Source organism: Hypanus sabinus, chromosome 13, assembly GCF_030144855.1.
Source record: "Hypanus sabinus isolate sHypSab1 chromosome 13, sHypSab1.hap1, whole genome shotgun sequence".
Taxonomy (NCBI): Eukaryota; Metazoa; Chordata; class Chondrichthyes; order Myliobatiformes; family Dasyatidae; genus Hypanus; species Hypanus sabinus.
Window position 1 is genome coordinate 31,188,988 of NC_082718.1, and position 16,273 is coordinate 31,205,260.

Sequence of the window (16,273 nt, forward strand, 5' to 3'; positions counted from 1 at the left end):
GGTTTGAGCTGTAGGGAAAGGTTGAATAGGTTGGGACTTTATTCCCTGGAGCGCAAGAGAATGAGGGGAGATTTGATAGAGGTATACAGAATTATGAGGGATATAGAAAGGGGTAAATGCAAGCAGGCTTTTTCCACTGAGGTTGGGTGAGACTAGAACTGGAGGTCATGGGTTTATGGAGGACATGAGGGGAACTTCTTCACTCAGAGGATTTGGAGTGAGCTGGAAGCAGAAGTTGTAAATGTGGGTTTGATTTCAACATTTAAGAGAAATTTGGGTAAGTACATGGATGGACGAGCTATGGTTTGGATGCCAGAAGATGGGACAAGACAAAACAGTTTGGAATAGACTGAAAGGGCCTATTTTTGTGCTGCGGTGCTCAATGACTTTATAACTAACTCTAAATGCAATATAACTTCCCAGCTTTTAGTTGGCTCACTGAGATGACCTGTAGATTGTTTCTTGTTGCAGATAAAGCATCTGTTCTCTCCTGTGTAGTGAACAGCTTTTACTTGGAGGGTAGTAACATTGAATGGACTTTGACATCAGTGGTCGTTCTATTGCTTTTAATTGTGATACATTTTCTTTGTCTTTTGTTCTTCAGTTTGAAAACATTTTGCAGAAAAGGATCAAGGCAGGAAGCCACATACAGGCCACTGGGAAAGCTGAAAAGGTCGAGGCAGAATCTCTTAAATCAAGAAGGTATGTGCAACGGAACATCTGAGCCCAAACAATGAGGGGCTATAATTTTAAGCTGATTGGAGGGAAGTATAAAGGGGGATGTCTGAGGTAGGTTGTTTTACACAGGGGGTGATGTGTGTGTGGAACACATCATCATTATGTCCTGTATTGTATGTGGGCGATCATGGTCTTTCCACGACCATGATTGATACTGACAAATTTTTCTGGAGAAGTAGTTTGCCATTCCCTTCTTCTGGGCAGTGCCTTTACGAGATGGGTGACCCCACTCATTATCAATACTCTTCAGAGTGTGTCTGCCTGGCATCAGTGGTCACATAGCCAGGACTTGTGATATGCACCAGCTGCTCATATGACCATCCACCACCTGCTCCCATGGCTTCACGTGACCCTGATCAAGGAGCTAAGCAAGTACTACACCTTGCCCAAGGGTGACCTGCAGGCTAGCAGAGGAAAGGAGCACCTTACACCTCCTTTGGTAGAGACCTATCTCCACCCCACCTCCCCATGTGGAACGCAAGTCTCGCAGAAGAGTGATGTAGTGTTCATGAGTTCATGGACCGCTCAGAAATCTGATGGCAGAAGGGAAGAAAAGTTATTTGTGCCTTTTTAACTTTGGAAGTGGATGACACAAGTCAGTGGTTAGTAAAGGAGGAATATGGCAGGCTTGCCTTTACTAGTTGAGGCATTGAGTTGCAGAGTCAGGAAGTTATGTTGCAACTTTACACAGCTCTAGTTAGGGTGTAGCTGGAGTATTGCCTTCAGTTCTGACCACCCCATTATGGGAAGGATGTGAAGGGTTTGGAGAGGGTACAGAAGAGTTTTACCAGGATGCTGCCTGGATTAGAGAGCATGAATTATAACAATAGATTGGACAAACTTGGGTTGTTTTCTCAGGAGCAGCAAAGGCTGAGGGGAGAGCTGATGAAGCCCATATCGAAAGAAATGGCAGATGAACTTAAGTATTTTGTGTTAGTCTTTGATGTGAAAGACACTAGCAGTATGCCAGAAATTCACGAATGTCAGGGAAAAATTGAGTGTAGTTGCTATACTAAGGAGAAGGTGCTTGTGAAGATGAAAATTCTGATGGTAGGTAAGTTACCTTAAAATGGTAGCTGTAGAGATCATGGAGGTATTGGTGGTAATCTTTCGAGAATCAAAAGATTCTGTAATGGTTCTGGAGGACTGGAAAATTGCAAATATCACTCTAGTCTGTAAGGGAAGAAGGCAGAAGAAAGGAAATTATAGGCAGTCAGCCCGACCTCAGTGGTTGAGATGATTTTGGAGTCTACTGTTAAGGATGTGATTTTGGGGGTACTTGGAGGCTCATGACAAAATAGACCATAGTCAGCATGGCTTCCTCAAGGGAAAATCTTGCCTGACAGATCTGTTGGAATTCTTTGAGGAAATAGACTGAACAGAAAGAAGAGAGTCAGTGGATGTTGTTCAGTTGGATGTTCAGAAGGTGTTTGACAAGGTTGCTGCACAGGAAGCTGCTTAACAAGATGAAAGTACATGATATAGGAAATAAACTTGCATAGATAGAAGACTGGCTGATTGGCAGGAGGCAAAGAGTGGAAATAAAGGGGCAGCTGGTTTGCTGGTAACTAATGGTGTTCTGAAAGGGTCAGTATTGAGACTGCCTCTTTTCATGTTATATGTCAATGATTTGGATCATGGAATTGATGGCTTTGTGGCCAAGTTTGCAGATGATATAAAGATAGGTGGAGGGGCAGGTAGTGTTATGCAGATATGGAGATATGGATATAGAAACATAGAAAACCTACAGCACAATACAGGCCCTTCAGCCCACAAAGCTGGGCCAAACGTGTCCTTACCTTAGAAATTACCTAGGGCTACCCATAGCCCTCTAGTTTTCTAAGCTCCATGTACCTACCCAGAAGTCTCTCAAAAGACCCTATCGTATCTGCCTCCACCACCGTCGCTAGCAGCCCATTCCATGCACTTAGCACTCTCTGTGTAAGAAACTTACCCCTGACATCTCCTCTGTACCCACTTCCAAGCACCTTAAAACTGTGCCCTCTCTTGCTTGCCATTTCAGCCCTGCTTGGAGAGTATGTTTCCAACAATGGTGGGGTCTAAGACCAGAGGGTGCAGCCTCAGAATAGAGGGACATCCATTTAGAACAGAGATGAGAAACAACGTCTTTAGCCAGAGGGTGGTGAATCTGTGGAATTTATTGCCACAGATGGCTGTGGAGGCCAAGTCATTTGGTATATTTAAAGAAGTCAATTGGTTTTTGATTAGTCAAAGCATCAAATGTTATGAGAGAAGGCAGGAGAATGGGGTTGAGAGGGATAATAAATCAGCCATGATGGAATGATAGAACAGACTTGATGGGCTGAATGGTCTATTTCTGCTCCTATATCTTATGGTCTTGCCTGTTTCCTAGGGTCAAGATATCTAACTTTTAAAGTACGCTGTCTAGTGTAAGTGGGGATCAGTTGAGAGGAAGTGTGCAGAGTGCTAGGTGTCAGGAATGCACTGCCAGAGGTGGTAGTGGATTTACACTACCGAGCGCCATGTTATCATAGTGGTTAGCGCAACGCTATTGCAGCTCGGAATTCAGAGTTCAATTCTGGCGCCGTCCGTAAGGAGTTTGTCCATTCTCCGCATGACCGCGTGGGATTCCACAGGGTGCTCCGGTTTCCTCCCGTAACCCAAAGACGTACCAGTTGGAAGGCTAATTGTTCATCATAAATTGTCCTGTGATTAGGCTAGGATTAGATTGGTGGGTCGCTGGGTGGTATGGCTCAAAGGGCCTGTTCCATGCTGTACCTCAAAATAGAAAGTTTAGCAAACAATAGAATTGTTTGAGGCACTTAAATTGGCAAATGAATAATGGAGGGATATCAATTTTGTAAGGGAAGAGGGATTACTTTAATTAGGCATTTAATCACTCGTTTAATTAGTCTGCCATAACTTAATGGGCAAAATGGCCTGTTCTTATGCTGTACAGTTCTGTGTAACTGTTCTACCCAACTCAGAACTTAGAACACTACAGCTCAGAGGTTTGAGACTCTGGCCAGACTCTGCTGTGATTTTTAACTCTGGTTTGAGCTGTGGTTAAAAATCTACTGAAATCTTACTGAATAGTGGCACAGGTAGGAGGGGCCAAATGGCCTGCCATTACTTCTATTCCTTGTGTTCATTTGGAATAATAAGAGCATAGAACAGTACAGCATGGTACAGGGCCTTTGGCCTATGATGTTGTGCTGATCTTTTAACCTACTTCAAGATCAATCCCTCCTACATAGCCCTCCATTTTTCAATCATTCGTTGCCTATATCAGTTTCTTAAATACCCCTAATGTATCTGTTTCTGACTGCTATATTCCTGGCAGGGAGTTCCACACACCCACCACTCTATGTTTTTTTAAAAAAGAAAAAAATTAATTAATTGAAAATAATAATTAAAAATCTACCTCTAACATACCCCCTCATATTTTCCTCCAGTCACTCTAAGGTTATAACCCTGGTATTAGTCATTTCCACTCTGGGAAAGGTCTCTGGCTGTCCACATGATCTATGCCGCTTAGCAGCTGTAAGTAACTAAATTTTCTTCTTTTTTTGTAAAGTTACTAAATTTTCGTTACCACATGGATTAAAATTGCAAGTCTTCTGCATTCTGCTGATGATTAACTTGAAATGATCCTTTTATAAATCCAACTGCAAAAGGATAGTTCTTGAGTTTAAGGTGAGAAGTTAGGTTAACTTCTGAGTGCAGACCATTTAAAACAGTAACATTTAAATTTTAAAGTGCAGCACAATCTAGTCCTGTAGTTCCCAACCTGGTGTCCACGGACCCTCAGTTAATGGTAGGGCTCCATGACATAAAAAAGGTTGGGAACCCCTGATCTATTCATTGTTTGAAGAATAGATGGACTGAATAATTTTAAAAGTGCATTTTTACAAACCATAAACTATGTTTATAATGTGTGCTGTATTTTGTCATCAAAATAATTGATAAATTGCTCTAATGTAAACTGTTGATTAGACGGTCATGTATTTAAGTGCTGTTCTAAATTTTAATGTTACTATTGTAAATGGAGAAAGTTTCATGCCTGTGACTGACTTTCATGAACTTCATTTCTGAATGATATTTGGTTTTATTGTTTGCAGAGTTTCTTTTTCCTGCACATTGGGTGTCTGACAATCTTTAGCGGCTTCTATTGGGTTTCTTTGTTTTATGGCTCCCTGTAAAGAGACAAATCTCAAGTTTGTATATAATATGCATACTTAGATTAAACATATACATTGAAATTTGAAGAAGGCATGAATAGAATGCAGGAGACCTGAAATTTTAATCCATGTGGCTATGAAAACATAATTATTTATAGTTGCTAAGAAGCATAGATCGAGTGGACAGCCAGAGATCTTTTCCCAGGGCGGAAATGACTAATACCAGAGACATAATTGTAAGGTGACTGGAAAAAAAAGTATGAAGGGGAATGTTAGTTCTATCTCTGTCTCTCCTTCTCTCACACACAAACACACCCACCCACACCAAATTTCCTGATATCACTGCAGTTAACTTACTTTCTCAGACCAGCAGTGTAAAATTACTACCATTAAACATTCTTCACTCCCTTTGATGGTAATCGTAATTAGGAACTGCGTCATAGTAAGGTATTGCAAAGGTCAGTGCTGTCTTTGGACAGCATGGAGTTTGAAGAATAGGCAAGTCAGTCCCATTTCCTTCTCATTCCCCACTGGCTAACTAACTCACATACTGACCTGTTTGTAATTTAATTGCCAGCCAGCTCCTTGGCCCAGACAGTCCACCTCCTTCCCTAGGGCTTTACTAAAACAGATGTTTTGTTTTAAACACAAACTGGTAGCTTTAGGATCATGCTCAATGCTGCCAGATTCATTCTGAACGTAGAACAGTAAATACCCTTCAGCCCACAATGTTGTCTTGACTCTTTAATCTACTCTAAGATCAATCTAAACCCCATCTTGTACACCTCTATCAAATCACCTCTCATCCTCTTTCTCTCCAAAGAGAAAAGCCCTAGCTTGCTCAACCTTTCCTCACATGTACGCTCTCTAGTCCAGGCAGCACCCCAGTAAATCTCCTCAGCTCCACCCCCCACTCCCAACATGAAGCTTCCGCATCCTTCCTATAATGATGCAACCAGACCGGAACACAGTAGTCCTAAGTGTGGTCAAACCAGTGTTTTATAGAGCTGCAGTCTTCACCAAGATAATGTGATTAACTAAACTTAAATCCTGCAGCTCTTGTGAGCTTGCATTTTGAGATGCAGATACCAATACAATAACCACCCGGCTACCTTATTCATTGTATTAGAGGACCATATGGAACTGAATCAGATCATTCAGCTCATTGAATCTGCACCACCATTCCATCATAGATGACTTATTTTCCCTCTCAACCCCATTCTCCCGCCTCAGACCATAAGACTGTAAATGTAGGAGCAGAATCGGGCCCTTCAGCCCATTGAGTCAGCTCTGCTATTTCATGAGCAAACACGAGGAAATCTGCAGATGCTGGAAATTCAAACAACACACACAAAATGTTGGTGAAACACAGCAGGCCAGGCAGCATCTATAAGGAGAAGCACTGTCTCGACGAAGGGTCTTGGCCCGAAGCATTGACAGTGCTTCTCCTTATAGATGCTGCCAGGCCTGCTGTGCTCCACCAGCATTTTGTGTGTGTTGTGCTGCTATTTCATCATGGCTGATCCCAGATCCCATTCAGCCCCATGTACCTGCCCTCTCACTGTATCCCTTGATGCCCTGACCAATTGTGAATCTATCAAATTCTGTTTTGAATATACCCACAGACTTGGCCTCCACTACAGTCTGTGGCAGAGCATTCCATAGGTTTATTATTCTTTGGCTAAAAAAAAATTCCTCCTTCCTTCTGTTCTAAAAGGTCACCCCTCAATTTGGAGGCTGGATACCCCCACCAGAGAAAATATCCTCTCCTTATCCACCTTGGTAGGTTTCAATGAGATCCCCATGCATTTTTTTAAATTCTAGTAAGTACAGGTCCAAAACTGCCAATAGCTCTTCATATATTAACCCTTTCATTCCTGGAATAATCCTCGTGAACCTCCTCTGGACTCTCTCCAATGACAACAAACCCTTTCTGAGACAAGGAGCCCAAAACTGTTGCCAATACTCCAAGTGCGGCCTGACTACTGTCTTGTAAAGCCTCAGCGTTATCTCCTATTCGATACCATATAACAATTACAGCCCAGAAACAGGCCATCTCGGCCCTTCTAGTCCGTGCCTAAGACTTACTCTCACCTAGTCCCACCGACCCGCACTCAGCCCATAACCCTCCATTCCTTTCCTGTCCATATACCTGTCCAATTTTACTTTAAATGACAATACCGAACCTGCCTCTACCACTTCTACTGGAAGCTCGTTCCACACAGCTACCACTCTCTGAGTAAAGAAATTCCCCCTCGTGTTACCCTTAAACTTTTGCCCCCAACTCTCAACTCATGTCCTTTTGTTTGAAATTCCCCTACTCTCAATGGAAAAAGCCTATCCACATCAACTCTATGTATCCCCCTCATAATTTTAAATACTTCTATCAAATCCTCCCTCAACCTTCTATGTCCAAAGAATAAAGACCTAACTTGTTCAACCTTTCTCTGTAACTTAGGTGCTGAAACCCAGGTAACATTCTGGTAAATCTGCTCTGTAATCTCTCTATTTTGTTGTCATCATTCTGGAGGAACGTCATCTCATTTTTTAACTGCATTGCATTTGTGGTTTCTAAATGACAATAATCTGAATCTGAATCTTTCCTATAATTTGGTGACCAGAACTGGACACAATACTTCAAATTTGGCCTTACCAATGCATTGTACAATTTTAACATTACATCCCAACTCCTATACTCAATGCTCTGATTTATAAAGGCCAGCATACCAAAAGCTTTCTTCACCACCCTATCCACATGAGATTCCACCTTCAGGGAACAATGCACCATTATTCCTAGATCACTCTGTTCTACTGCATTCTTTAATGCCCTACCATTTACCATGTATGTCCTATTTTGATTATTCCTACCAAAATGTAGCATCTCACACTTATCAGCATTAAACTCCATCTGCCATCTTTCAGCCCACTCTTCTAACTGGCCTAAATCTCTCTGCAGGCTTTGAAAACCTACTTCATTATCTACAACGCCACCTATCTTAGTATCATCTGCATAATTACTAATCCAATTTACCACCCCATCATCCAGATCATTAATGTATATGATAAACAACATTGGACCCGGTACAGGTCCCTGAGGCACACCACTAGACACCGGCCTCCAACCTGACAAACAGTTATCCACCACTACTCTCTGGTATCTCCCACCCAGCCACTGTTGAATGCTTTTACTACTTTAATATTAACACCTAAAGGTTGAACCTTCCTAACTAACCTTCCATGCGGAACCTTGTCAAAGGCCTTACTGAAGTCCATATAGACAACATCCATTGCTTTACCCTCATCAAATTTCCTAGTAACTTCTTCAAAAAATTCAATAAGATTTGTTAAGCAGGACCTTCCACGCACAAATCCATGTTGACTGTTCCTAATCAGACCCTGTTTATCCAGATAATTATATATACCATCTCTAAGAATACTTTCCATCAATTTACCCACCACTGACATCAGACTAACAGGCCTATAATTGCTAGGTTTACTCTTAGAACCCCTTTTAAGCAATGGAACAACATGAGCCATACGCCAATCCTGCAGTACCATCCCCATTTCTAATGACATTTGAAATATTTCTGTCAGAGTTCCTGCTATTTGGACACTAACTTCCCTCAAGGTCCTAGGAAAGATCTTGTCAGGACCTGGAGATTTATCCACTTTTATATTCCTTAAAAGCGCCAGTACTTCCTCCTCTTTAATCGTCATAGTTTCCATAACTTCCCTACTTGTTTCCCTTACCTTACACAATTCAATATCCTTCTCCTTTAGTGAATACTGAAGAAAAGAAATTGTTCAAAATCTCCCCCATCTCTTTTGGCTCTACACATAGCTGTCCACTCTGATTCTCTAAAGGATCAATTTTATCCTTCACTATCCTTTTGCTATTAATTTAACTGTAGAAACCCTTTGGATTTATTTTCACCTTACTTGCCAAAGCAACCTCGTATCTTTTAGCTTTTCTAATTTCTTTCTTAATTTCCCCTTGAAATAAATACCAACATTGCATTTGCCTTTTTTTTAACCAGAGTCAACCTGTGAATTAACCTTCTAGGAGTCTTGCACAAGGACTCCCAAGTCGCATTGCACCTCCTGATGTTTGAATTTTCTCTCCATTTATATAATAGTCCGCACTATTGTTCCTTTTACCAAAATGCATTATCATACATTTCCCAATGCTTTATTCCATCTGCCACTTTTTTTTGCCCATTCTTGCAATTTGTCTAAGTCCTACTGCAATCTCACTGCTTCTGCAGCACTACTCCACCTATCTTCATATCATCTGCAAACTTTGCCACAAAGCCATCAATAATACTATTTAAATAATTGACAAACAATGTGAAAAGTAGTGGTGGCAATACTGACCCCTGTGGAACACCACTAGTCACTGGCAGCCAACCAGAAAAGGCCCCCTTTACTCCCACTCGCTGCCTTCTGCCTGTTAGCCATTCCTCTATCCTTGCCAGTATCTTTCCTGTAACACCATAAGATTTTATCTTGTTAAGCAGCCTCACGTGAGGCACCTTATCAAATACTTTCTGAAAATCGAAGCAAATGACATTAATTGCCTCTCCTTTGTCCAGACTGCTTGTTACCTCCCTGAAGAACTGTAACAGGCATGTCAGGCAAGATTTCCCTTTACAGAAACCATGTTGACTTTTGATTTATTTTATCATTAATCTCCAAGTACCCTGAAACCTTGTCCTTAGTAATGGACTCCTACACTTTCCCAACTACTGAAATTAGGCTAACTATCCTCTAATTTCCTCTCTTTTCTCTTCCTCCCCTCTTAAAGAGTGGAGTGACATTTGCAACTTTCCAGCCCTCTGGGATCATGCCAGAATCAAGCAATTTTTGAAAGATCATGACCAATGCATCTGTTATCTCTTCAGCAACCTCCTTCAGGACTCTGGGATGACTCCATTTGGTCCAGGTGACTTATCCACCTTTGAGTTTGCCTAGCACTTTTTCCTTTGTAATAGCAATGGCACTCACTCCTGCTCCCTGACACTCACAGTCCTCTGGCACACTGCTAGTGTCTTCTTTAACAAAGACTGAAGTGAAGTACTTAAGTTCATCTGTCAGTCCTTCACCTGTGAATCTGTTGGGGTAATTTACTGTATATCAGTGAGACCCAATGTAGATTAGGAGACTACTTCACCAAGCACCTACACTTCGTCCACCAGAGAAAGTGGGATCTCCCAGTGGCCACCCATTTTGTTTCCACTTCCCATTCTCATTTTGATATGTCTATCCTGCTACAATACTGCTCTATTGCTACAGTAAGGCCACACTCAGGTTGAAGGAACAACATCTTGTATTCTGTCTGTGTAGCCTCCAATCTGATGGTATGAACATCGATTTCTTGAACTTCCAGGAAAGGCAATGATCCTGTTTCACCATTCCCCATCCCTTTTTTCCCCCTCTGACCTCATCTCCTTGCCTGCCCATCGCCTCCCTCTGGTGCTCCTTCCCCTTTTCTTTCTTCCACAGCCTTTTGTCCTCTCCTATCAGACTGCCCCGTCTCCAGCCCTGTATCTCTTTCACCAATCAAATTCCCAGCTCCTTACTTCCCCCTTCCCCCTCCTGGTTTCACCTATCACCGTGTGTTTCTCCCACCCCTCACCCCTCCCCCACCTCCTACCTTTTAACTCTAGTCCTCATCCTTTTTTTCCTCCAGTACTGATGAAGGGTCTGAGCCCAAGACGTCTGCTGTACTTTTTATCATAGGCACTGTCTGGCCTGCTGAGTTCCTGCAGCATTGTGTGTGTTGCTTGGATTTCCAGTATCAGCAGATTTTCTCTTGTTTCTAAGTTCATCTGCCATTTCTTTGTCCCCCATTACTACCTTACCTACATCATTTTCCAGTGGTCCAATATCAAGTCTCACCTTCCTTTTATTTATATAACTGAAAAAACTTACACTATCTTGCTTTATATTATTGGCTACTTTGCTCTCATATTTCATCTTTTCCCTTCTTACAGCTTTTTCTAGTTGCCTTTTGTTGGATTTTAAAAGCTTCCCAATCATCCAACTTCCCACTCACTTTTGCTACTTGATGTGCCATTTCCTTGGCTTTTATGCAGTCCTTAACTTCCCTTGTCAGCCACGGTTGCCTAGCCTGCCTTTTGAGAACTACAACTTCTGTAGGACATAACTATCCTGCGCCTTGTGAACTACTCCCAGAAACTTCAGCCATCTGTTTTGCCATCCTCCTCACCAGTATTCCCCTCTAATCCACCTGGGCAAACTCCTCTCTCATGCCTCTAAAGCCCTTCTCCCCATAACTTTGGGCACCCTGATTAATCAAGAATCTATCAACCTCCACATTAAATATACCGGATGACCTAACCTCGATACCTGTCTGTGACCATGAATTCCACAGATTCATCACTCTCTGGCCAAAGAAATTCCTCTTCATCTCTGTTCTAAATGGATGGCCTTCTGTTCTGAGGCTGTCTAGACTCCCCCACGATAGGAAACATCCTTTCCACATCCATTCTATCTAGGCCTTTCAATATTCAATAGGATTTCAATGACATTCCCCCCTCAAGCCCCCACCATTCTTCTGAATTCCAGCAAGTACAGGCCCAGAGCCATCAAACACTGCTCATGTGTTAGCCGTTTCATTCCCGGGATAATTCTTGCAAACCTCCCTCTGGACCCTCTCTAACAACGGCACATCCTTTCTTAATAATGGGGCCCAAAACTGGTCACAATACTCAAATGGTGTCTTCTAAAGCCTCAGCAGAATTTACATTAAAGTAAGATCTTTCTTAGGTCTAACTTGGATGGGGCATTGTGGTCGGCATGGACCATTTGGGCCAAATGGCCTCCTTCTGTGAATATAAAGCTGTTTCTCTTTCAGACGCAGACTACAATGACCTCTTCGATGACTGCCATCCAATTCCATCAAAGCGAGTATCGTGCACTCCACAACTCTCGCCACCCACTGGGGAAACCCCTGAACACAATGGAGACGTGCTTACAGATGGCGCCAGTGAGCAGACCGTCTGCCAAAATCCTGAGTTCTTCGACTGTGAGGAGTCAAACGACGAAGATGAAGATGACGAGATTGAGGAGGTTCGCGCTAAGGATGACGCAAGCTTGACGCAGTGTCAACAGTCTGCCGATCCCACAGAGCGGTGGGAGAAGGGAACAGCAGCCTGTGAGACAGACACACCTCCTTGGGGCTTGTTTTTCAAGCAGGAGCCAGCTTCGGTATCCGAAACGGACGAGGGTTCAGAAAACGTTGGGGAACAAGAAGCCAGTCCACACTCTCTCAAGCTCTTCAGCGATTCCGAAGATGGAGATTCCACCTTCTTTCCCTCGCAGACTTCGTCCCAGTCAACCCACATTTCAGAGCAAGGCAGTCAAGGCAGCTTGTTCGGAAAAGAGCCTGTTCACGCCCCAGACAACAGAGCGGACTCGCTGAAGTTCCCCAACAGCAATGACAAAGCAACACTAAATTTAATGAGACTAGGGAAAGTTAGCACTGGAGAACAACCGCAGAACTATGAACCTCCAAGTTGTCCATCGAGCATTCAGTGCAGTTCCCACCCAGTGATCAATGTCAGCATTAAGGATACACCTTCACGGCTTTCGAATACAAATACTGCCTCTTGCCTCCCAGAAGGACGAGAACAAAGCGTGACTTCTGGTTTTAAATCTGATGACTCTCAGACATCCTCAGAGTTTGAGATATCGCCCACCCCAGACTGTGAGTTACCACCGGCCGAGGAACTGAATGTCATTTACTGTAAATTAGCTGCGGGAGAGGCCGTGAAAACAGAAAAACACAAACATGCGAGTGGCTGCAAATTGTAGTGCAGGTCTGCCGCTGGTGGGGATGAGAGCACTGGAGCTAAGGTGAAGTGGACAACCCAGAACTTCAATCAAATGGCTCTCGTTTCTCTGCACTGATGCATAATTTGTGTTATTTTTGGGAAAATAGGACCTTCATCATCTGTGCTGTAGGAATGCAGGAGTAGACTGCTTGGCCTCTTGTGTCTGCTATCCAATTTCATAAGATAATCTTCCATGTATGTCCTTCTTTAAGATCTTACCTCCACCTCCCCTCCAGCACCAATCCCTCATCACTCATCACAATTTACATCATCCACTTAATTTACCAACCTGGATGCCTTTGGGATGTGGGAAGAAACGGGAGCAACTGGGGAAAACCCGCTTGGTCACAGAGAGCATGCAAACTCCACATGTATAGTGCCTGAGCTCAGGATTGAACACAGACCCCTGGTGTTACGAGCCAGTGACTCTACCCTCTGCGCCACTGGGACCTTCTGTTCTAGCTTGTTTTATCTTTCTGAATATGCCCTCCTCACCATTAACACATGCAGTTGTGCGCACACACCTGTGCATGCAGTGTCACATGCATTTACAATCGCATGTATACTGTTGTGTAATTTCACATGCACCCACACCATACAGTCTGTCACTCGTGAATGTATTCAAGTGTCCCCATATTGTCTGTCTCTCTCACACATACACTGCAGTCTCTCACTCACGTGGTATAGAGTCGTAGAAAAGTACAGCACAGACACAGGCCCTTCAGCCCATCTAGTCAATTAAAACTGCCTACCCCATCGATCTGCACTGGGACCATAGCCCTCCATAACACTACCATCCACGTACCTATCCAAGCTTCTCTTACACATTGAAATCGAGCTCACGTGTACCACTTGCGCTGACAGCTCATTCATACTTAAGACCCTCTGAGTGAAGAATTTTTCAGCTTTCACCCTTAACCCATAACTTCTAGTTGTAGTCCCACCCAACTTCAGTGGGAAAAAGCCAGCTTAAATATACCCAATATTTACCCCTCATAGATTTGTACACCTCTATCAAATCTCCTCTCAATCTTCTACATTTCAAGGAATAAAGTCCTAAACCATTCAATCATTCCTTTTCACTCAGGTCCTCCAGACCAGGCAACATCCTTGTAAATTTTCTGTATACTCTTTCAACCGTGTTTACATCCTTTCTGTAGGTCAGTAACCAAAACTGCGCATAATATTCCAAATTAGGCCTCACCAATGTCTTGTACAACTTCAACATAACATTGCAACTCCTGTACTCGGTGCTTTGATATATGAAGACTAATGTGCCAAGAAGCTTTCTTTACAACCCTATCTACCTGTGATACCACTTTCAATGAATTATGTACCTGTATAACCAGGTCTGACTTGAAGGGGGTCCAATCAACTATTTTGTGTTTAATAATTGTAATACATTTTAGACCAATTTGTAGAAATTTGTTTTCACTTTGACACGAAAGTTTTTTATTGATCAGTGTCAAAAAAGTAAAATTAAATCTATTGTGATTCAATGTTGCAGAATTAAATTGACTTTATTACTTACATCCTTCATATATATGGAGTAAAAATCTTTACACTGCGTCTCTGTTCAAATGTGCAATTATAATAATTTATAATATGTACAATAGGGTAGTCAATATTATATAGAAATACAGTTGTGTCAGCATGAATTAATCAGTCTGATGGCCTGGTGGAAGAAGCTGTCCCGGAGCCTGTCGGTCCTGGATTTTATGCTGCGGTACCGTTTCCCGGATGGTAGCAGCTGGAACAGTTTGTGCTTGGGGTGACTCGGGTTTCCAGTCACACCTGTCTTTGTAGATGTCCTGAATAGTGGGAAATTCACATCTACAGATGCGCTGGGCTGTCCGCACCACTCTCTACAGAGTCCTGTGATTGAGCGAAGTACAGTTCCCATACCAGGCAGTGATGCAGCCAGTCAGGATGCTCTCAATTGTGCCCCTGTAGGAAGTTCTTAGAATTTGGGGGGGGGGGGGGGAAGGCAAACCAAACTTCCTCAACCATCTGAGGTGAAAGAGGTGCTGTTGTGCTTTTTTCACCACACAGTCGGTACGTACAGACCACATGAGATCCTCAGTGATGCTTATGCTGAGGAACTTAAAGCTGTTCACCCTCTCAACCCCAGATCCATTGATGTCAGTAGAGGTTAGCCCGTCTCCATCCCTCCTGTAGTCCACAACCAGCTCCTTTGTTTTTGCGACATTGAGGGAGAGGTTGTTTTCTTGACACCACTGTGTTAGGGTGATAACTTCTCTGTAGGCTGCCTCATTATTGTTTGAGATTAGGCCAATAGGTGTAACGTCGTTAGCAAATTTAATTAGCAGATTGGAGCTGTGGGTGGTGACACAGTCATGGGTATACAGGGAGTAAAGGAGGGGGCTCAGAACACAGCCCTGAGGGGCACCTGTGTTGAGGGTCAGAGGTGAGGGAACCCACTTTTATCACCTGCTGGCGATCTGATAGGAAGTTCAAGATCCAGCTGCACATGGCAGGGTGAAGGCCGAGGTCTCTGAGCATCTTGTTGAGCCTGGAGGGAATTATGGTGCTGAAAGCTGAACTGTAGTTCAAGAACATAAGCATCCCTCTTCTCCAGATGAGTAAGGATGGTGTGTAGAGCTGTGGCTATTGCATCATCTGTCAATCGGTTGGCAAATTGTAGGTGGGCCAGTATGGGTGGTAGCAAGCTGCAGATGTAGTCCCTGACCAGCCTCTCAAAGCATCTGCTTATTATTATTAAACAATAAAACATGAAAGCTTTCGGGGGGGGGGGGTGAATACTCTTTACAGGCACTGTTCCCTTGCTGGTCCTACTGAAATGCAAAACCTCACACATTAATTTCTATTTGCCATTTGTCAGCCCATTTTTCCAGCTGATGTGGATCCCTCTGCAAGCCATGATAGTCTTCCTCACTGTCCACTACTCTCCCAATCTTGGTGTCATCTGCAAATTTGCTGGTCCAATTAACCACAACCACATTATCATACAGCAACAGATCCAGCACCCACCTCTGCGGCACACCACTGGTCACAGGCCTCCGGTCAGAGAGGCAACCGTCTGCTACCACTCTCTGGCTTCTCCCACAAAGCCAATGTCTAATCCAATTTATTACCTCATCCTGAATGTCGAGCGACTGAACCTTCTTGACCAGCCTCCCATCTGGGATCTCTCACTCACGCAGGTACTCAACACACAGTGTCACCATATTGTCTCAAACCCAGCAGTGAAAACAGGAGGGTTGGGCATGGGGTTAGCAACTCTACCCCTTAAAAGCCCAGAGCTAAAGAAACATCAACAGAAGCTTCAAAGAAACATAGAATACCTACAGCACAACACAGGCCCTTCGGTCTACAAAACTGTGCCGAATATGTCCCTACTTGGAAATTACTAGGCTAACCGATAGCCCTCTATTTTTCTAAGCTCCATGTACCTATCTAAAAGTCTCTTAAAAGACCCTATCGTATCCGCCTCCAGCACCATTGCCGGCAGCCCATTCCTTGCACTCACCACTC

The 16,273-nt window shown here is 43.3% G+C and overlaps 1 protein-coding gene across 3 annotated transcripts in view; it reads left to right on the forward strand.

The window, feature by feature from the left end:
• dclre1c (DNA cross-link repair 1C, PSO2 homolog (S. cerevisiae)) overlaps positions 1–14,268 on the forward strand; it is a 57,430-nt gene extending 43,162 nt beyond the window's left edge. For all 3 annotated transcript variants that reach the window (XM_059987404.1, XM_059987405.1, XM_059987406.1), the window contains 2 exons: positions 605–702; positions 11,779–14,268. In XM_059987404.1, the coding sequence (XP_059843387.1) occupies positions 605–702; positions 11,779–12,737 (1,057 nt within the window). In that variant the 3' untranslated portion in view covers positions 12,738–14,268. The remainder of the gene's footprint in view (positions 1–604; positions 703–11,778) is intronic.
• The last annotated feature ends 2,005 nt before the right edge of the window (positions 14,269–16,273 follow it).